Source organism: Amblyraja radiata, chromosome 6, assembly GCF_010909765.2.
Source record: "Amblyraja radiata isolate CabotCenter1 chromosome 6, sAmbRad1.1.pri, whole genome shotgun sequence".
NCBI classification, from domain to species: Eukaryota; Metazoa; Chordata; class Chondrichthyes; order Rajiformes; family Rajidae; genus Amblyraja; species Amblyraja radiata.
The window spans coordinates 80,218,531-80,241,666 of NC_045961.1; the positions used below are offsets into that span (position 1 = coordinate 80,218,531).

Genomic DNA, 23,136 nt, shown 5'->3' on the forward strand with positions numbered 1-23,136 from the left:
GCAACCATTTCACTGGAAGGTCTATCAAAGGAGGCATCAACTCTCATGACAGCTTGTTTGGAAATTATCGGAATGTAGGATGAGTAGTGTCTTGACTACCGCTCATGATGGGCACCCATCCTATTATTTTTAGATATTCCTAGTGGGTATGGATAAGGAAAACAGCCTTTGCCCTCAGACAACCGGAACAGTGGCAGCTGGAAATCGGCATCCATGCTGAGAAGTTGCTCTTTAGCCACAGGCTCATTCTCCAAAGCTACCTGCATCCTTGCCCACATTCTCAAGGTTGTCAGCCAAAATATAGGCCACAAAGATTGCATTATATAACAGCACAAGGACAGAGAAAGGCAGATAGTAAAGAGATGTATAAGGGTAATTATTTGGTTTATATGCACCCTATACGTATTTCCATTAATAAATTTGGAATGGAAAATTTACTTACAGATTATTTCAATTATTATCAATTATTTTTTCCTGTGTGGACACTGTCTTGTTAACTAACGTCATATTTAAATGTATCACATGTAACTATGAGTCAGAAAGGTCAGAGGACACATGTTGCTGGGATGTAAAGGAATAGCGGACGAATAAAACAAAGCATTTATTTTCAGTGTCCTTGAAGCGTGTTTATTCCATTCAGATCCAGGCAAGGATATGACAGATACACGAATGCCGTGCTTGTCAATGAGATAGGAACAACAAGGTTTGGGACTTGTGCTCCATGAAGAAGTGGAGATGCATGAATGTTATTGGAAGCAGATGAGGATGATGCACGATGAGGGCTATCTAGGAAGTTGCCTCTTCCTTCCCGTCACATCCACCTCTTCACTCCTCTTCATTCCTCTGCCTCCTCCTCAATCCTCTGGTCCTCAGCTGCTCGCTAAGTGGATAGTTGCAGTGGGTATTGCCTCACAACCACTGCAACAGACTGTCTGAAGAAGGGTTTCGGCCCGAAACGTCGCCTATTTCCTTCGCTCCATAGATGCTGCTGCACCCGCTGAGTTTCCCCAGCAATTTTGTGTACCTTGTCCCAAATGTCTGTAAGGCTCTTCCAGAGCACATATTTTTTATTTGGCCAGTCGATATCCTCACTCTGCACAAGCAGAAGAGGGCAAATATTTACTCTGAATTGTTTCTGGAATCTAAACTTGCTTTCAATCCAATCTGAAGGATTGTTAGCAAATTGCATTGCTGGATAAGATGGGTGATGTGTGCTGGAAGGAAAAAAGCCGACATGGGAAAGCTTTTAAGTGTAATACTTAATTGTACTCATAATGTTATTATTTTACGTTTGTAATTTATTAATAACTCTTACATAATTTATAAATTGCTTACAACGGTAATAAGTGATACAGACAATCCCACTTGTGTGAATACCCACAAACTAAATTGAAAACAAATATCCTGTCCTGAATACTATTTGTGCTCACTGCTGAGGGAGTATTAAAACAAGGTCATTTTATGATATCACAAAAAGAATTCATCCTCTGGCACTGATGTTCAACTTCATCGAGTCTGTGCAGTATACTCCTTAGCTGAAAATCGGTTCCATTTAAGTCATTGACATGAATTTGAGAACCAGAGTAGAAATCAGAGTTTTGACTATTGGTGTTATTAGTCAAATGACATATCGGGCAAGGGAACCCACCAGCCAGAATTACCTTATATCCAATGTTCCCACATACCTTGGCTAATTTCATTGTAGATAGCCAAAGTTGCATGTTTCTGGCTATTACCTATATTAATTGCAACTCTAGTGAATTACAATAAGGTTTAAATCAATACTGGCACATACATGTGTACATTACACTCAATTTTATAATTAAATATATATATAACGATTAGCAAAATTCCCTTCTGTTATAACTGCAGAAATTTGAGATAACTGAGTGTATACTTGCCAAACATACATTCCTGCAATTTTCTGAAGAAAATTATTTTATACTGTGATGCATTTGCATAGGCAACATCAATCACTCACCATGTTCAATGGTTGAGCATTGGTGGAACTGGAAGGGATTCATTGTTGCCAGGCCCGTTAAGACATATAGGGAACATGGGAGAAGTGAGAGGGGTATGTTTGGGAGGTGTTTGTAGATAGTTCACCAAACCTCCCCTTCCCCCAACCCTCTCTTCCCTATGCCCCACCTGGATGCATACCAATTTCTCCCCTTCCCCTTCCCCCTCCCAATCCACCTATATTCCTTCCCCTGGCGCCACAATTCATACCTCTTCTATACTTATCCCATAGCTTTTGTTTTTTCATCTCTGGCTTTTCTCCAACAATGTGACTATCAAAACAAGCCCTTACCTGTATCCACATATCACTCGCCAAGCTTTATCCTGCCCCTCCTTTCTTTTATCGCCCCCCCCCCCCCCCCCCATCAGTCTGAATGTCACTTCTTCACATTCTCAAGAGATGATGCCTGATCTGCTGAGTTAATCCAGCACTCTGTGTCTCTTATTGTTCTCTAGCATACACCTGTAGAGATTCAATACAATATTCATCAACATACTGCATCACCTCAATCATCGAAGGAAGTAAAGGTGTTAATGTGTGATTGCATCGATATGCTGGACCCAGGACAGATCTTCAGAGATATGCATGCCCAGGAACTTGAAGCGTTGACTCTCTCACCGCCATCCTGTTGACAAAGATAGTTTTGTGGATCCTTGGCTTTACTCTCTTGAAGTTAACAGTCAGCTCCTTGGCATTGCTGATGTTGAGAGCAAGATTGACTCATCAATGCCCATTATGACCCTCATATGGTCCTAATATCTTTCCCTCTGCAACCCTCCTCCACCACTACCAACCAGCAGTTTGCTGTAGTTTTGAGGGTTGGCTTCTAGTGGACTTCTAAATGACGTCCTCAGCAGAAGCCCAATTTTTCTGTTCTGCTCAAATCAAAAGAGCCCATCGGCACTTTGAAAGAAAACAAGCTGGAGCCCCTGCTGGTGTTTTGACCACAGTTAACCACTCAGCAAATTGTTTGGTAACTCATCTCATGGCTTGAGGTGGGAATGCTGGACACAAATTAACTGCACCATTTTTCACAAAGCAAAAATAACTTTTCAAAAGGATTCCATTGAGGGGAGGTAGCAATTTTTTTTAACCTGGTTTACTTTCGGAGTACGAGATGAACATCTGGCTCCTGAACATTCTGGCTCCTGTTCCAGCATTGTTGCTGCTCTGTAACTCTCTTCCACCTGCCTAACAAAAAGAAAAGCTTGTATATTTAAGAAAGACAGATCTGTAGCATGTAAAGACAGAACTTCGGAGAAGACGCTTTGTAGGCAGAAACACTTGCTGTGAGTGCAGATATATGAACTTAGAATTGTCTGTTTGTTTTTGTCAGCCTGGTAATGCATTATTCTCTCCAGAAAATTTCCGTCTGATCATAACCTGAAAAAGGTGTAAATCTTGATGGTGCTACAGTTATCAAGTCAAAAATGTCAAAATCATATTTTTGCTTTTGATGCTCTCAAGCTTGTAGCTTAGATTGCTGACGGAACAATCTCATATCTTTAAAGTTGTTTACGGTGTACATAGCATCAGTCAGCAATTTCCTATCTCTTTTCTGTCTTACATCTTATTTCTGCAAGTTTGTGCAGAGTGACGGAACGGAATATAAATGCGTCTGTTAATTCTTCTCAATTGTTCACAGACCATTTCCTGATTATGACAATGTTTAGAATATTGTAGAATAAGCATCATAGACAAATGTGCAAATCTCTTCAGAAAATAATTATTACTGGTAAAACTTCACCAACCCTCTGCCTTTTTCTGTGGAGAGACAATGTCAGCAATTGCATATCCCGATTTATTAATGAGTTATTTATTTTTGGATTGAGACATTGCGTGGTCTGTCAGCATTTATTACCTATCCCTTATTACCCCATAAGTAACCAGATAGTTATATGTAGCCCAAGTTAGGGCACAGAACTTTGTATACATACACACTCACAAGCACACTAGGGGTGATTCACTGTGGCCAGTTAATCCACCAACCCACATAGTCTTTGGAATGTAGAGGGAAACAGAAGAACATGAAAGAAACCCACAAGATCACTAAGATAATGTACAAACTCCAAACGGACAGCTCCCGAGGTCAAGATTGAACTCGGGTCCCTGAAGTTCAATCTTGTAGCTGAGTCACCCATTGGTGAATATGGAGTCATACATCAATCAGATAGGATAACACTAGCAGATTCCTTCTATGAAGGATATTGGTTTACTAGATGGGTTTTATAACAATCTGCTATTTATACAGTCACTGTTGCAGGGGAATAAATAGTGAGGGCTAATAACTAGTAAATAGGGATGTGGATTACATAGAAAATAGGTGCAGGAGTAGGCCATTCGGCCCTTCGAGCCTGCACCGCCATTCAATATGATCATGGCTGATCATCCAACTCAGTATCCCATACCTGCCTTCTCTCCATACCCCCTGATCCCTCTAGCCACAAGGGCCACATCTAACTCCCTCTTAAATATAGCCAATGAACTGGCCTCAACTACATTCTGTGGCAGAGAATTCCAGAATTCACCACTTTCTGTGTGAAAAATGAAAACTGTGACCCCTTGTTCTGGACTTCCCCAACATCGGGAATAATCTTCCTGCATCTAGCCTGTCCAACCAACCCCTTAAGAATTTTGTAGTTGGACAGGCTAGATGCAGGAAGATTATTCACGATTGTGCTATTGTGGTGATGGGGAACCACAGAGAAAGCATAAAAGCAGAGACATTGAATGCAGCAGTGACAACACCCAAGTTTCAGGAACTTCATTATGTTATATTTAGTAATCAAGATCTAGTTTTACTGTTAATCCGGATTATGTGAAATCTTGTCAACTGGGAATATAAAAGTTGTACCAAAGTTGCGCACAGGAGATCAGCTTTCACTGGTCTCCTGATTAAATAAATAGCCCGTTACCTCGAACGCCACCTCCATGTGGCCTTTCCATTTGCACCTACAGTCACCATTATGGATTTATTCAATGACTTGAATTTTACATCTCTTGTCGCATGGCAACCAGAATCACTCCAGCTTGGAACTTGGACCTTCAGGGTGTCCACTGAGGTGCACATGTTCCAAATACTAGGCTTAAATAGGGACCTAATAGCTACTGTGATGCATCAACCGTGCATCTCTATTGTGATGTCTGACACAGATGTGTACCACTGCTTATTTTAATTTGGATAGATGCCAACAAACCGCCACTGTTCACAGCTGGCATCATATTTTTGGTAGTTATTTCAAGAGAGCTTAAGAGTTAGGCCTGTTTAATGTTGATAAAGTGCTATTCAACGTTCTACTATAATCCAGGTGCTTCAGAAGTGCAAATGGTTGTTATAAATGATTCAAGATATGGGGAAGATCACATCACAACCAACAAGGGCTCTATTGAAGTCATTGAGGAAGAACTTCAGAAGCTTTAATATACTGTGGGCCATGAGCATATTATGCAGTTAGTTCATGTGACTAAGAATAATTTTTACCACAATGTGTTTATCAACATTGACATTTAACATTAGTTACCAGCAGACACTATATTGTATTTTTCACCTCCATAAAAGAATGTACTGTATGTTAACACTGAAATACAACTAATGCAAATAATGCAACTTCTTGCTCAGAAGTTCCTTATCCACTACTTTGAAAATTCTGTGCTCCTTCAGTTCCCTTCTTTATCTGTGCCTGATTCCCCAAATCTCTCTATATTTCCACTCCTCTCTCCTTTGAACTCTTTCATAAAGCTTTTGGTAGTGTGTTTTAACATCTCTTTAAGCAGTACAATAAGACATTTTATTTGATGATGTTTGTTTATTTTGCAGGAATTTATTAGCCTTTATTGTCCATCTCTTATTGCCATTGTTTGTTTGATGAATCTAAAACCACTGCAGTCCTGGTAATTGTGTCCCACAGTGCTGTTGGAGAGGGAGTTCCAAGATTTAGATCCAGTACTGATGAAGGAATAGCAATGATTTGTAGAAAGTGTCTAAACAACTGCAGATGCTGGTTAATACACAGATGGTCACAAAATGCGGGAGCAGGTCAATCAGCATCTCTGGAGAACAAGGATAGGTGAGGTTTTAGGTCGAGACCCTTCTTCAGACTTTGAAGTCCAATTGATTTCCAAGGTTCATTTTGGAGGGGGATGTGTTGGTCTGGTGTTCCCTACTCCGGTCCACCTTGGCAACAATCACTGGCTTAGTAGTTGCTGTCAGTGTAGAATTAGTAATGGAACGATGGTACACTCAGTTCCCAGTGGCAGAGGGAATGAAAATTAAGGGTAGTGGAAAAGCGGTCAATCAAGCAGGCTGGGGTTTTTTTCTGGATTGTGTAGAACTTTATTGCAGCTACACCCATCCACAATGCTTGCAGTTTATTACCTATATTAAAATCACAATGTAAATAACAGATGTTGCAATTTTAAATTAAGTGGAAAATTTGCATTTATATCTACAAAAAGTTAAAATGCAAAGAGTGCACCATCTGAGCAAGGTTTTGCTTTAGTACTATAACATTAAAGCAGCAGAAACACTCGGCAGGTCAAGCAGCACCTTGGAAAGAGAAACATAGTTAATATTTCAAATCAAAGAACTTATGGCATTACTTCACCCCGCCCTCGGGCTCCTCCTCCTCCCCTTTTCCTTCTTTCTCCCCCCCCCCCCACCCCCCATCAGTCTGAAGAAGGGTTTCGGCCCGAAACGTCGCCTATTTCCTTCGCTCCATAGATGCTGCTGCACCCGCTGAGTTTCCCCAGCAATTTTGTGTACCTATGGCATTACTTATTTGGTGTGCCCATTTTATTTCCATATTATGCTCTCCTTGAAGAAGTTCTGCTCTTCAAGCGGATTTTATTTGGCTGGTTTATGTAATAACTTTCTGGTTCCTACTGCAAAATCTTCTGATGAAAGAAGTAACTTCAAAGGTCCATGTTTCACTACAGTATCCACATTTATTGCTTCATTTTGCATTGATAGCTTCCTTTGCAGTTATTACAGGAATACATCTACTGTGCCAGCTTTAACAAAATGCTGTTAAATATCTAATGTTTATAGAAAACAACCTTGTGTGACTAAAAGTAAAGTTAACAAAGAAATGAGATTGACGGTTACATTCTACTGCATATATATTAAAAAGTACAGAAAATCACCCACAACTTGACTTGATTGAACTATAATGCAATGGGATTGTATTTTCACCCTTTTATATGCGAGACAGACAATCTACTGCAGATGCTGTGATCTTGATCATACACAAAATGCTGAAGAGACCTTGCGGATCAGGCATCTGTGGAGGGAAAGGGACTGACAACGTTTTGGGTTGGGACACTTCTTCAGACTGATGAAGTTGATGGCAGAAAGACGCTAAAGAGAGGCAACGATAGCGTGAAGCCTGGTAATCTTTATGAACTCCGAGTACTCCATTTCCTTTTTATCTCCTCCCTTTCCCTTCCTTCTCTTTCCTTATCTGACATCCTTTTGTCTCCGTTTTCCCCTCAGCCTTTGTCACTGACTCCCCCCATCTACCAATCACCATCTGAACTATACTGTATATCACTTGCTAGGCTCTGCCCCACCATTACATCTGTTTTCCACTTTCATTCCTTTATTTCACCAGTCTGAAGAAGTGGCCTGACCTGAAATGTAGTCTGTCCATTCTGCTCAACAAATGCTGCCTGACCCACTGAGTTCCTCCAACACTTCTTTGCTGAATCTACTCCAAGCTCCGTCACAGTAAGGGATTGCCAGGTGGAGGGATAGAAAGATTTAAGGACTTTCTCAAAACCTCCTTGAAGATATGCAGCATTCATGGGAATCCCATACCCATGAATATTCAAAATGGAGAAGGAGCATTTGGGATAGTGTTGAGAACATTAGTTCATTTGGATGGACTGCACAGAAGTCCAGCGTAAACAAGCACCAGCCACCCTTCTCACCAAGTATGTCCTGTGATACAATCTGTAGATCCCACATTAGCCTCATCATTGTCCTCAGAGCTCATGGTAGCAAGTCATCAAAAGAAGAAGAAGGTAGCCACAAAATTAACCTCATTTATTAACTTCACAGCCAAAGCATACAGACTGTGGGTTCAAGTCTTTAGCAGTAATTTGAGCACAAGAATCTAACTTAAGATCAATTGCAGCTCTGAGTGAGAAATCTTGTCAGTGGTGCAGTATTCCAAATATGATACTGAAATATATTACTTCCAACTCTTTCAAATTCCTTGAAATTATCTCAAAAACCAAAGCAAGAAGTTACTCTCACTATCCTGACCAATATTACTACTCAATTATTGTCCCTAAAACCGATTACTCAGTAATGATTGATTGCTATTTCAGCAAGCTGAATGTGTAAAAATAGACTGCTGCATGGCTAACATTTGGAATTGTTGCATTGGCTGCATAGAGCTTTAGCATGTTGTGGAAAGACCCCAATTTGAGTCCAGTCAAGTTGAGTTTATTGCCATAATTGTTTATTAAAGTAATGAGAATATTAGAAATAGAAGCAGCAGTATGCCCCTTTGCCCCTCATACCTAAGCTGTCCTTCAATAATCACATTGAATCTGTCCATTGACCTCATCTCCACTTTCCTACCTAGTCTCCATAACCATTGACTCACCTTTGTTTAGCTCAGGCATGAATACATCCTGGGTAGACACAAAATGCTGGAGTAACTCAGTGGGTGAGGCAGCATCTCTGGAGAGAAGGAATTGGCGACGTTTCAGGTCGAGACCCTTCTTCAGACCGAAACGTCGCCCATTGATCAGTCTGAAGAAGGGTCTCGACCAGAAACGTCACCCATCCTCAGCCTGAAGAAGGCTCTCGACTCGAAATATTGCCCATTCCTTCTCTCCAGAGATACTGCCTCACCCTCTGAGTTACTCCAGCATTTTGTGTCTACCTTCGATTTAAACCAGCATCTCCAGTTCTTTCTTACACATGAATACATCCAGTATCTCTGCTACATAGTTCTCTGGGTTTAGAGAATATCAAAGATTTAAAACCCTCTGTGAGAACAAATTCCTCCTCATCCCCAATTTAAATCAGTGACATATTATTTTAAAACAGTGTTTCCATCATTCATGATTCCCTCAAAGGAGAGCCATTCCACACTTTTATCTACCCTATCTGTGGCTCGCCCCGTAGAGTAGGAGAAAGGCTCACCTAATGCCAACACAAAGATTTAGGGGACTCCTTCGAACGAAAGAATCCACATCCTTCAGGTGAAGAGGGCAGTGTACATTTTGAGTGCAACTGGACAGATGGAAAGGAAAGCGTACCTTGGATAAGTTGTTATTGATGAAAAGCCCCTCTAGATGGCAGTATTGACTAATGTAGAACCACGAGATTTTCTTACTTGAGAAGCTCTCGGGAGAATTTTGTGCTTGCCATATCTCAGTTTTTAAAAAAGTGATCAGAACGCATTAAAGTTTTGTTTTGCGCATTCTAAAGGGCGTCCTCGAAGCAATCCTGATTTCGATTGCATTTTCACGTTACTTGCCGAAGGGTTCGACTATAAGACTTCAGCGCTCTACCCCTGTGCGTCTAGAAATTGATGGCCACATACTGTGTTTCTGCTTATTTCTATTAATGAGGTTATTTAGCATTGCCCTTATGGCCCGAAAACCGGTGCTCGCAAAATAAGCCTCAACATTATTCAGAATTAACTTAAAACAGAATTCAACAAAGGTTCCAACTTTGTGTGTTTCAAATTCCGGGATTAAGATTTGTTGGGCGTGCAATTGGAAAGGCACTGTGTGTGGGGGATAATAGCGTTGAAGTTCAACTACTAATTCCGCACTAGTTGCTACGCCCCTAACCTTTGCTGCTCCATGTCATGCGCCAGGAAGATTGAACAGGATGACAAGTGTTTTTCGGCAATTTGTCATTGTCTAGGCAAGTCGTGGAACCAGTCATTTCAGGTAAGGATGGCTTGATTCACCCTTCCCCTTCACTCTACGTCTACAATTGTGGTTAATGAGCGAAACATGCCGCACACTCAAGACGAGAGATACGGAAATAATTCTGACAACTACACCACTAACGCGTTAGTCCCATACAGAATGAAGCCAATTCCTGCAAAATTATCTCCGGTTGATTTTTAAATCTCCTGGGAATAATAAATTTACTTTTAAAATGCTGGCAACAAATCTCCCCAATAACAGGACTTTTAATGTTTCAGTTTGTGCTGTGTAGTGCATTGGTTGGTATCGCGCTTGTGGTTAAATCAAAACGTTGAAATGTGCGCTAAAGTAGTGTTAACCGCTCGAACTCTTATTGTGTGATTCCCCGATGTTTGAGTCGTGACACTGTGCATTAGGAGCTACTCTAGTATCTTTGATTAGGAGCGTGTAACACGTGGCCATATACCACTGGCACTGACGGTAAAGACGCAAGATATTTGTTTTGCCTATTCCCATCCCCATATTTGCCCCTCCTCCATAAAATGCAAACAAGTTAATGGCCTGTGTTTTAACACACGTCGACTTCCATCTCAGGTGGAGTGTATCATACTCAGCATTTGATCGCGTCTAAAGCGGAATTATTGTTTACATTTCCTTGTACATTTAATATCTCCGTATGGACACCTTGGTATCTGAAAGAACTGTACTGCGGATATTTTTGCCTCCTTAAACAAATTATTAAATACAACTTTTTTTTTTTTTAAATGTCACCCGTTAGGGAATAAATCCTAAACGTGGATAGAGGGCAGGGCTTTTGAACCATGCGGGACTGGGTCCACTTGGGTCATGTTTGTGTGCATGTTTAAATAAAGGTTAACTCATGGTCACCCGAATGCACTTGATGGCAATCGCTGGGTTACGTGAATGTGCCTTGTCTACCAATATTCAATCGCAACTCTCTGATTCATGTGGTAATTGTATTCATGATGTTCCTTTTGCACTAACTGCATTTAAGTCAACCGACACATTTGCAGTTTGGTTAATTTAAAACTTAAAAGAAAAAAATCTAGATTCATTGAATAAAATGCCTATTTTAATCAATGATCACTGGTGTGGGTGTGCGCGAATGGAGATGTCAGTTTGAAAGTCGGATATTATGTTTTTGATTCGGGAACATTCAATTAATGAAACCAATGCAATACCTCAGATATTAAATTGAATTGGTGGCACATAAACGAGCCGTACAACACAAAGGGTGTCCCTTTCCCACAATCTATTAGCACATCCTTTCAAGCGTTTGCTGAGTTTTCTCTTGGACATGTCGGTGTTATTTACTTTAAAACATCCCATTTTGTGAATGAGTTATCCATATGATATTCTCCATACTCAGGATAGATTATCCAGGGAAGGTAGAATGGATTTCTTTAAGACTATTATTTGCTATCACCTGCTTGCTTGGTGTGCGTTCTGTAAGTATGCAATAAAAGCCTCTTTGGGGCTGGTGTTAGCTTGGCGCAGGTTGCTGCTTGGGACTGCTACATGACATCAGCTTTTTGGCTTATTAGGAATTCTGCTCGACTTTCAAGGCTGCGCTGTTGATCGACGGACGGTGGATCCAATGCCTGGGCTTCGCCGTCTTCCAGCTGACGGGAGGAGAAAAACCAATGGACATCGGGCCCAGAGGCGGGATCAAGAGAGCTTATACTCACTTCGGCTCATTGAGAGTTAGGGAGAAGATTTAGTGGAGAGACGTGTATGTGGGAGAGAGAGAGAGAGAGACAGACAGAGATAGGGATCGGAGGCGACTCAGACAGACAGAAGGAGAAGATGCAAACTCCTGCCTCCTGCAACTTGCTCCATCCGTAGTTAATGTGCGTTGGCCTTTTAAGAGAACAGTCTGGAATTAAGCTGCAGAAGGTGAACAGCATTTAAGAAAACTGGGATTTAAAACGGAGAGAGTCAAGAAACGAATCTTCTGCATTTGGGTGTAGTGTTCGCAACTTCTGATGCAATGCAAACTGTCGCAACAGTGGAATAACTGCAAATATTTCAAGACTACGCCAGCGGTTTCGTGTCTTTTTTTAAACAAGAATAAAGCCAAATGCTTATCCTCATGCGGCCGAGTCACACTAAGAAGATTCTGCAGGCTGCTTCTGCTGCTTGGCAGTTGCGTGCAACCTCCGACAGTTTTGTGCACTGTGCATTCTGAATACCGCACCGAGGAGAATATAGTGGTTAACCCTCTCTGCAGCAGTCTTCGCTAGCCGGTAAATAAATACGGTGAGGGGGGGGGGAGGTGGTGAAAATAAACTTGTTTGCAAAAACCAATGGGGGAATCGCCTCGGAGGATAGATAGCATCGCTCCCAACATTGTGCATAATTGTGTAGGTCGGAAAGGGGTGGGTGGGAAAGGAGTCCGGGGGTTGTAAAAAGAAGCGGTGTGATCTGCCTTTGCATATTCGCGGGATTATGGACATGCGGGATTTTTACCTGTTTCTGGCGCTGGTTGCTCTCCTGACGGTGGACTCCGCTCTGGCTCAGGAGCTCGTCTACACCATTCAAGAGGAGCTGCCCGAGAATATCTTGCTGGGCAACATCCCCAGAGATCTCAACATCTCACGGCTAAATGCGGCCACGGGGTCGAGTGCCAACCTTATCTACAGGCTGGTGTCCAAGGCAGGCGAGGTCCCCCTGTTGCGGGTGTCCAGCAGCACCGGGGAGATCTTCACCACGGCCAACAGGGTGGACCGCGAGAAACTCTGCGCCGGCACCTACACCGACACCGACTGCTTCTTCGAGGTGGAGGTGGTCATCTTGCCCAACGACCACTTCAGGCTGGTCAAGATCAAGGTGGTCGTGCGCGATGTCAACGACAACGCGCCCATGTTCCCGTCTCCTGTGATCAACATCTCCATCCCGGAGAACACTCTGGTCAACAGCCGCTTCCCGGTGCCTTCGGCCACCGACCCGGACACGGGCAGCAACGGGGTGCAGAGGTACCAGCTCTTGAACGGCCAGGGGGCTTACGGCTTGGACGTGGTGGAGAGCCCCGAGGGCGAGAAGTGGCCGCAGCTGATAGTCCAGCGCAGCCTGGACCGGGAGCAGAAGGACACCTACGTGATGAAGATCAAGGTTGAGGACGGGGGGAGCCCGCAGAAGTCTAGCACCGCTATCCTGCAAGTGACGGTCAGCGATGTCAACGACAACCGGCCGGTGTTTAAAGAGAGCCAGCTGGAGGTTCGCTTGCCCGAGAATGCGCCGCTGGGCACCTCTGTCATCCAGCTGCACGCCACCGACGCCGATGTGGGCTCCAACGCCCAGGTCCGCTACCTCTTCAGCCCGCAGGTCTCCGCCGCCGTCCGCAGGCACTTCGCCCTCAACAGCACGGCGGGTCTCATCACGGTGCAGCGAGCCTTGGACCGGGAAGAGACCTCCCTGCACAAGATGACCGTGCTGGCCACCGACGGCAGCTCCAGCCCGGCCAGGGCCACCGTCACCGTCAACGTTACCGATGTCAACGACAACCCCCCAACCATCGACATCCGCTATATCATCAGCCCCATCAACGGCACCGTCTACCTGTCCGAGAAAGATCCGGTCAACACCAAGATCGCCCTGATCACCGTGTCGGACAAGGACACCGACGTGAACGGGAGAGTGGTCTGCTACATTGAGAAAGAGGTGCCTTTCCATCTGAAGGCGGTGTATGACAACCAGTACCTCCTGGAGACCTCTGCCTTATTGGACTATGAGAGCACAAGAGATTACAGCTTCAGGATTGTGGCATCGGACTCTGGTAAGCCCAGCCTGAATCAAAGTGCCCTGGTCAGAGTGCGCCTGGAGGATGAGAATGACAACCCTCCCGTATTCAACCAGCCTGTCATCGAGCTGTCTGTGGCCGAAAACAACCACCGTGGCCTCTACCTCACCACCATCAGTGCCACGGATGAGGACAGTGGCAAGAACGCCGAGATTGTCTACCAGCTGGGTCCCAATGCCTCCTCCTTTGACCTGGACCGCAAGACCGGGGTCCTGACCGCATCCAGGGTCTTCGACCGGGAGGAGCAGGAGCGCTACATTTTCACGGTGACCGCCAGAGACAGTGGCAACCCTCCCCTCCAAAGCCAAGCAGCCGTGATTGTCACCATCCTGGACGAGAACGACAACAATCCCAAATTCACGCACAACCACTTCCAGTTCTTTGTGTCCGAAAATTTGCCAAAGTACAGCACCGTAGGTGTAATCACGGTGACGGACGCAGATGCCGGGGAGAATGCAGAGGTGATGGCCTCTGTTGTTGGTGACAATGACAATTTTATCTTGCACCCAGTGAACGGAGTTATAAGATCCAACGTCTCCTTTGACAGGGAGCTGCAAAGCTCGTACACGTTCGAAGTCAAGGCAATAGATCGAGGTAGACCGGTCCGTACCTCCATTGCCAAAGTCACCATCAATGTCATAGATGTCAATGATAACAGTCCCGTTGTAATCTATCCACCTTCAAACACCTCATTCAAACTGGTCCCCCTCTCTGCCATCCCTGGTTCAGTGGTGGCAGAGGTATTTGCAGTGGATGTTGACACAGGAATGAACGCCGAACTCAAGTACAGCATCGTCAGTGGAAATACCAAGGGCTTGTTCAGAATTGATCCAGTGACTGGCAATATTACCCTGGAGGAGAAACCCGCTGTTGCAGACCAAGGTTTGCATCGATTGGTGGTAAACATTAGTGATTTAGGGTACCCTAAACCCTTGCACACCCTGGTCCTTGTCTACTTGTATGTGAATGACACCATAAGTAATGCTAGTTACATCAACGAACTCATAAGAAGAACGATGGAGACGCCATTAGATAAGAACATCGGGGACAGTACCCAACCTTGGCAAAATGAAGATTATCTTACCATCATGATCGCCATAGTAGCGGGGGCAATGGTGGTGATTGTGGTCATATTTGTCACCGTGTTGGTGCGTTGCCGGCAGTCGAGGTTCAAAGCCACTCAAAGAAACAAGCAGGGTGCAGAATGGATGTCCCCAAACCAAGAGAGTAAGCAAAACAAAAAGAAGAAAAGAAAGAAAAGAAAGTCTCCAAAGAGTTCTCTTCTAAACTTTGTTACCATTGAAGAGTCCAAACCCGATGACCCTGCCCACGAACCCATCAATGGGACCATTACTCTTCCAGCTGAGCTGGAGGAGCAGACTATAGGAAGGTTTGACTGGAACACAACACCACCAACAACCTTTAAGCCGAGCAGCCCAGACCTTGCAAGGCATTACAAGTCAGGCTCACCACAGCCCTCTTTTCATCTAAAGCCGGACACTCCAGTTTCTGCAAAAAAGCATCATGTGATTCAGGAGCTCCCTTTGGACAACACCTTTGTTGGGGGGTGCGATACCTTGTCCAAGCGCTCATCTACGAGCTCAGACCACTTCAGCGCGTCGGAGTGTAGTTCCCAAGGTGGCTTCAAGACAAAAGGCCCATTGCACACCAGACAGGTAACTGAGAGCTTTTATTGGTCTTTCAGCACTTGCATGATTCAATATCACAATTCCCTGGCACCATCCAGAGCAAAACTAAACTAGTAACTGCTCACTTGCAAGAGATGGTTTCCCCACAAGTCTTTTTATTGAAGTAAGTTATCATTTAAGTAAGTTACAAGCAGTGGAAACAAAACAGTTATTTCCTTTTCATCCAAACTTTTTTTTTTTTGCCTGGGCTCATTTCTTATCCACTATTAAAGATATCCAAGGTGTTTTGGGGTTGCAGATAAACAAATTGGAGAGCAATGTGGATGGCCTGTAGATGGCACTGGAGCACTTTCTGCTAATCAGTGGCAAATTGCCAACTACAATCTCTGCAGTGGGGGAAGGTGCGGAGGAAGAGGTTGTTGCTTGCTGATGATTATACTGGAAAGGACCAGATAGTTGCAGTTTGTTTGTTATGTTCAAATGCCCAGTATTCCACCCGTAATGTTGCTTTGTGGAGAACTGTAGAATGCAATTGATTTGTTAGGCGTGATGTGTGACAGAGACAAGACACTACAGATAAATGCTGCTCGTCTGGAAGACCCTATATAATTATCATGCAGAGTTCCAAATAGAAGGCTGATATTATTTGCTGAAGTCTGATGTCAAAAAAACCTTGCGAATATTTGTGTTTCTATTTTCCAACTGTTTGATTATGAATGCAACAGTTGAGAGTCCACCAACCCTATATTCAGAGATGTATACATATACTATTGCTTTTTATCTTCATGTTATTTTGCCTTTGGATTTGTGAATTGAATTATTTCAGAATTTGGGGAGAGGGGTACAAGAAACTTTTTTTTCAAAATTAGTACAATTATTTTTAATATAATAAAACTTGGATCGGGGGCCCAAATAAAATGCCAACACAATAAACAATTACTGAGTACCTTTTAAGCATTGGCTATTGATAAGATTTACCAGAGTCTCTTTGAACACACAGACAAAGCATGCATTTTGAATCTTTGGTTTGAATTATACTGTGCATAGGATGTACAGCAGGCATGATATTTGAGTGAGAAGGAAGATGATGTACATAGGGTGAGTGTTGTATTTGTGGGTAGCATGTGCGAATATCACTACGGCCCACAGCTTGGTACTTTCGCAGGCACCAATCCACTGAATTGTTTTCCAATGTTGAAGAGTTTTGTTTTTCCATTCAGTTGAAGCAAATTCAGATTCAGCTGCTGCAAAACTCAGGATACTGCAGGGATTTTTCAGTTGTGCAATTAATGTCGGGCATTCTAAATATCAGAACTTCCTATTCTAGATTTCTGCCTATTTAATTCAGAACTCTGGGGGGAGAGGGGGGGGTTCAAACAAGTGGCTGTAGTTTTGAAGTTGATCAACAATACAAAAATCCAGTTTGCAACAGTATCAGGCTTTGCAAATATTCTGGTGCTCACTGGAGGTTGGTCACTATGTCACCACTAATAGTCTCCAAGGATATTGCAATGCTACCCGGCCTCTGGCCAGTAGTGAGATGGTAGGGGCTGCTAATTCCAAACTAGAGATGTGCTGATTTCCTGTTTCAGTATGCTATTATGAGAATGTTTTTTTTTAAAGTATCTGATGTTTTTGGGAAGCTGGTTTGAAACCATTCACCAGGTACAACTTGGTCATCACATTGCTGGTTATTGAATAGATTTTACACTAGTATCATAAAGAACACAGCTCACTTAAGATCACCTCATTGGTCCACTTTTTGTACAATCTTTGAAGAATGTTCTACAGATATAGGGTGATTTCACGAAAGGTCACTGGATCATAGATCCTCACCCACGTGACCGCAAAATCCAACTGGGGTACAAACGTCACTTCCAGTACATGTTATTGATGCTGAAAACGCGTACTTTCAAACCTGTTAAAAAACACGAAAACGGCCCGTTTTTGAGCTGTAAATAACTGTGCCAGTCGGGGTGACCGCGAGGCACAGCTATCTTACTTTAGAGTCCAGAAGATAAAGAAGAACGAAGGTAAAGACAAGAGAGCGCTGAAGGGAAAATAACAGCGGAAGTTGTTGGCCATGCAGATATAAAGATAGAAAATATCGGGATTTTATCGCGTTTGCTCACTGCATTTCATCAAAACATCAATAATGCCTTAGTTTTGATGAAATGCAGTGAGCAGACGTGATAATTCCCGATATTTTCGAGCTTTATATCTGCACGGCCAACAACTTCCGCTGTTATTTTCCTTTCAGCGCTCTCTTGTCTTTACCTTTGTTTTTCTTTATCTTCTGGACTCTAAAGTAAGATAGCTGTGCCTCGCGGTCACCCCGACTGGCACAGTTATTTACAGCTCAAAAACTAACCGTTTTCGCGGTTTTTAACGGGTGTGAAAGTACGCGTTTTCAGCATCAATAACATGTACTGGAAGTGACGTTTTGTACCGCAGTTAAATTTTGCGGTCACGTGGGTTAGGATCTATGATCCAGTGACCTTTCGTGAAATCACCCTATAGACGGTGCAATTTAATTCTCACATTTTCTTGCCATCCTAAAAATATTTATTGAATTCTGAAAAAGGTAATACCTAATTGAATGATTGCTTTAAATTAGTGATGAATACTACCATTTCTATTTGGGTGAGGGGGAAATATTTACAAAAATTGTAATGAAATAATACCTCGGGGTACATTGACACAATAAGATGGTTTTAGCAGCACAGTGCAAATATTACACTTCCTGTTCGTTCATAAAAATAATATATTGGATTATATCGCAGTTTCTGGTTTAATTCCTAATTTAGAAGGATTATTTTTGATTAAATTTTGCACCTACATCAAGTTCTTGGACAACTTGAATGTGGTAGCAGTACATTGTAAAATCACAGCAAGCAATTTTAATTAAATAATGTGTGTGTTGGACTCTGGGAACTAATTGGTCCTAATTTTCTTATCTCGCAGAAATATTCAGGTGAGTGCTAATTTGACAGGCTGCATGACGTTTATTTTGTGTTGATGCATCTGATCGTGAAGTTCTAACATGTTAGCTATTTACAATGATGTATAAATTTAGAATAGCAGACTTGGCCGCTTAATTGCTTTACACAGTCACAAACCTTGTTAGGATTATCTGTGCAGTTATGTGTGCCTAACAGATCCATAGAGCTGAGCCAGTGGACAGTTGGGAGTTAACTGGAGTCCTTCATTTCAAATGCAAAACTTCCATCAGTTTTAAGCCCGCTTAAATCTGACATTTTGTTCTGCTTCCACGAAAAAGAATGTGTGTATTGTTTCCATAGACTTTTTGCTTCACAGAATCTATTACTTCACATTTCATTCTGTCATCTACTTAACATTTTTGCTTAGACATTTAAACTTCCTGTAAACAAGTAAGAGAGAGTGAGGCACTGATAGTTGTGATGCATGGTGATACAACAAGAATAATGTTTTGCTTGCCAGCCAAATGTTCTACTGGTACATATTTAAAGGACATTAAGTAACCACTAATAACATTGCCAACACTTTTGGTGCCCATCTGTGTTAACGTACCATTCCTTGGACTCTGATTAGTTTTACGAGGCAAGGTAACAGGAATCCAGTTTGTGCATTTCCAAAGGGTTCTCGGAGCAAACCTTGTACATTTACTCACACTTTGGTTAAATCAGAGCATGCAACAGACAATGGATTGAGACTTTGGAATATCTGCTTCTTTTCATTTATTTATTTATTCATTATTATTTTTTTAAATTAGGTGAGCTTTGTTTTTATTGTTGAATGAGAAGTTAATTCTATAAATAGAGTAATATTGGGCTCTATTCTTTTCCAGAATCCTGCACAGTATTCCCAAAAGTATGAGATGGAAACATGTTATGGTTAAACCCTGAGCAAAGTCAGTTCTCAAAAGGGTTAAGATGCTTCTCATCCGACGCTTGCACATCCCGACATTCACCAAGTGCACACTTAAATTGTCGGAGAAATTTCTGGCCAATATGTTGGAGTGATTTATACATAAGCATAGTGCTCATGGTTATGCCTTGGCTGAAATTTGAACATTGCCTCCTTTAAGCAGGGATTTATACAGCAGAGGAAATAAAGTGAACAGTCTCTTGCATTTTAAACCGTGGAACATCTTTTGTAGCGGAAGTCCTTGAGACGATAACTTGATGCCTGATCCGTTTAAATTGTTACCAATGGGCTGTTGTCAAAGAGAAAATATGAGAATTTCGGTTTTCTGCCAAAATGTTTCTTTAAGTTGCTGCATTTCGAGTGCAGGGTCAGAACAGAATCTATATTGCCATGACCTTAGCAAATGCAGTAAAATGTTCAGCTTGGATTCACTTACAAAGTTGGCTGCGTTCCCACGTATGTTGAGACTAAAATCACCTGATAAGATTTCATTATCAGTCACAAAAATATTATGGTGCTAAATATTATGGGTGTCTTGTGACATACCAAGAAAATTTAGGCTACTAAAAATCTGCCCCTTGTTGAGGGAATTCATGTTATTCTGAGATTCCATCCCAATCGGACTCATGGAATTTGGAGATGAGATGAAAGAGTTAATGAAATTTATTGGAAGCATATCCATAGAGAAACTGAGCGATGAGGAAAGGCTGCTCCTGTTAAAATAGCAGACTGCCGAAACTGCCCTCCAATCCTTGCCCTTGGGTATTTTGAGCTGGTCTTTTCCTTTAAGCCGGATCACTGAATGGCTGGAAAATACTTTGTGGAAAGCTTTATCAGTAACCAGACACCACACATTTTACTGCATCTGAAAGGACTGGTCTTCTGGGACTTGCTGAAAAGGGTCAGATAGTCATGTCAGTGCTGGAAGGGTGAATTTATAAATATTATAATACAGTATTCGCAGAGACAGTGGTTTGAATCGCTATGTACACTTAAATATTTCCAGTTATTATACACTATTTATTTTGCTGTTTTTACCATTGTATTTAAAAAACTATATGCTGATATTGTGGTTGAAGATTATTGTACTAAATAAAGTAGAGCCTGATTATTAAATTTATTTTGTATCATTGTGTAATTTATAATTTTGTGTATGGTGATTTTTGTTTTGTCCCTGTTTATTCATTTATTTCTGTTGTCTCTTCCTGTAAGAGTTTTTTTCTGATTTTACCTAGATTAACAACCTAATATTTTTGTTTTTCACCCCAGTAAATGTACTCTATTTCAGTCTACATAGTTGCTCAGATTCCAAAAGTGAGTATAAAGTTTGTGCCCTGGTAATTCTTCAGTGCCTAGTTTAACACCTTTATATTTGTTATCCTTATTTAATTGCCCTTGCATTGTGACCTGAACTGGTTGTTTCAGTAAATTGACAACATTTTGGATTTTCTCAGGCTAGAAAAGAAGACATTTGTAGCACCTTTCGTTTCTCTCTTACAATGTCAGAAAGCATTTTTTTAAATTACAAATTAATCACTTCTGAATTGTGGTCATTGTTATAGTGCAGAAAGACGCTCTTGGTTTTAACATTGTGCTCTCAAGCATTGCAATCTAATCATGACATAATAATCCATTTAACACCATACTAGAGGATTAAATGTTCATAATGATGTTTGGCTTGCCTCTGCTGGTGGCCTTCAGATTAATGCTGTACGATCTCTTGCCTACCCAAGAGAGAAGACTGCTTTTGTTTTGCAGCTCATCTAACAGACTGCATCTCCGATAGTGCATGGCTACACTGGGGTGTCAGCCCAACGGTTTGGGAGCATGCAACTTGAATTCAAACCTTCTGACTTGGAGGCAAGATTACTGACCCACAACATAAACCTAGCCAGGAAATAACACTTACAAGACTGAGCAGACCGTATGAGAGATCTGGAAGGTCAGGCATTGGGGTTAACTACCATCCAAAGTGTTGTATAAATGCAATGAGATTCAAACATATTGCGATCTGATTTTACGTAACTACATTAGAGGCAAGTGTGTTTAATTGTCATATGGAACAATGACATTCTCACTTGCCAAACATTTACAAGCCCATTAATGCAATAGCACAGCAAAGTAAAATATATTAATTGATAATGCAATAAATAAAGTTATACTGGGTAATCAAACCATAATAGTGCAAATTCAAAGTATGTTGTGCAACCAAATCAAAGTCCATAGCAGATCGTTGCTGAGGTAAGATTGTGGTTAGGGATGTGCCGTGTGGTTCATGAATTGTGATGGTTGCTTGCAAGAAGCTATTCTTGAAGGTGGAGGTCACGGTTTTCAGGCTCCTATAGCTTCCTGATGGTAACAGTAAGATGAGAGTGTGGTCAGGGTAGTGTGGGTCTTTAATTTAGCTGCCTTTTCGAGGCAGCACCTCCTGTAGATCCCATTGATGGTGGGGAGATCAATATCAGTGATGGATCACATATAGGCTGTATCTTTTTTCAGCCATCTCTGTTTCTGGGCATTTTAGATACCAAACCAGGCTGTATTGGCATGTTTTCTACTGTACACATAGAAACTGGATAGAGTATTCAGCGATATAGTGAATTGCCTCAATCTTCCAGTAAAGCAGACACATTCGTGGTGAGAGAGAACTGCAGAAACATTGTAATGAACATTTAGGGAGGGGAACTAATGGAGAATGGTAAGGTGACTAGCAATACATTGACATGATTTTATGTCTTTATTGGTTATAAAATCAGCACATCCAAAATTGTTGTAGCCTCCCCATGTATAGCAGTTCTCTCTACAATACGTAGATTAAAACGTGCTAAATCACTTAAGCCCCTGTCCTACTTACGTGTCCTAGGCATGCTAATTGAGGCACGACAGTCCCGCGAAGGTCGCGCGCGACTTCACGTGTCTGCACAACCATCTGGTGCACGTGACGTCATTTGAAGATAGACACAAAATGCAGGAGTAACTCAGCGTGACCGGCAGCATCTCTGGGTGATGTTTCTGGTCGAGACTCTTCTTCAGTCTGAAAGAAGGGTCTTGACCCGAAACGTCATCCATTCCATCTCTCCAGAGATGCTGCCGGTCCCGCTGAGTTACTCCTGCATTTTGTGCCAATCTTCAATTTTCTTGGCCCCGCTATGGGAGTAGAAGTGGGGGCGGATTTGTTGCTGTTGGAGGTGAGACGTTGCGTCGCACCAGGGTCTTGGGCCTGTTCCACTTTGGCCGTCAGTTACGCGACAGGCCGGTGGCGCGCGTAAATTTTGTTTGCGACAAAATTTCGGAGCACCGCGCGATATCGCACACAACTCCATACCCCTCCATGCTCCTCAGTGGGACCGGCCTCGCGCGGCCACACGATGCCACGAGGTCGCATAATTTGCGTGCCAGGGACACGTAAGTGAGACAGGGCCTTAACTGATCACGTTTAATGCAATGGATGCGTGCATCTTACAGGGTGAGAGCATTCAAGCCTTCCAATTCATATTCCCTTCTGCACAAACATATAGTACCCAGTTATGTTATATTCAAGAGTCCCCCAAGGGAGAAAATTGCTTAAAGTGTGAGATTTTGGACAAGGAACTCTCCTTGCTAACATTTGAATTTTAGAAATCCAAGTTGATTTGACTAAATTATATGCTGATAACTATTTTGCCTGTCATTCAAACAATTTAACTAGTTTTTGCTATCCTGTTGAGACTGCAGTTCCTTCGGCAACTCGACAAAATGCAGAAAGTGCTGGAGTAACCCAGTGAGTCAAGCGACATCTCTGGAGAACATGGAAAGGCAATGTTTCAGGTTGTGACCGTCAGTCTGAAGAACGGTCCCGACCC

General features: G+C 42.4%; 1 protein-coding gene across 6 annotated transcripts in view; it reads left to right on the forward strand.

Moving 5' to 3' along the window:
- Positions 1-12,202: 12,202 nt before the first annotated feature.
- The window catches only part of pcdh9 (protocadherin 9), a 783,218-nt gene continuing 772,284 nt past the window's right edge, over positions 12,203-23,136 (forward strand). For 5 of the 6 annotated variants that reach the window (XM_033023038.1, XM_033023039.1, XM_033023036.1 and 2 more), the window contains exon 1: positions 12,203-15,412. In XM_033023038.1, the coding sequence (XP_032878929.1) occupies positions 12,386-15,412 (3,027 nt within the window). In that variant the 5' untranslated portion in view covers positions 12,203-12,385. Of the gene's footprint in view, positions 15,413-19,214; positions 20,415-23,136 lie in introns of those variants that run through there. The other variant, XM_033023042.1, reaches the window with a different exon arrangement.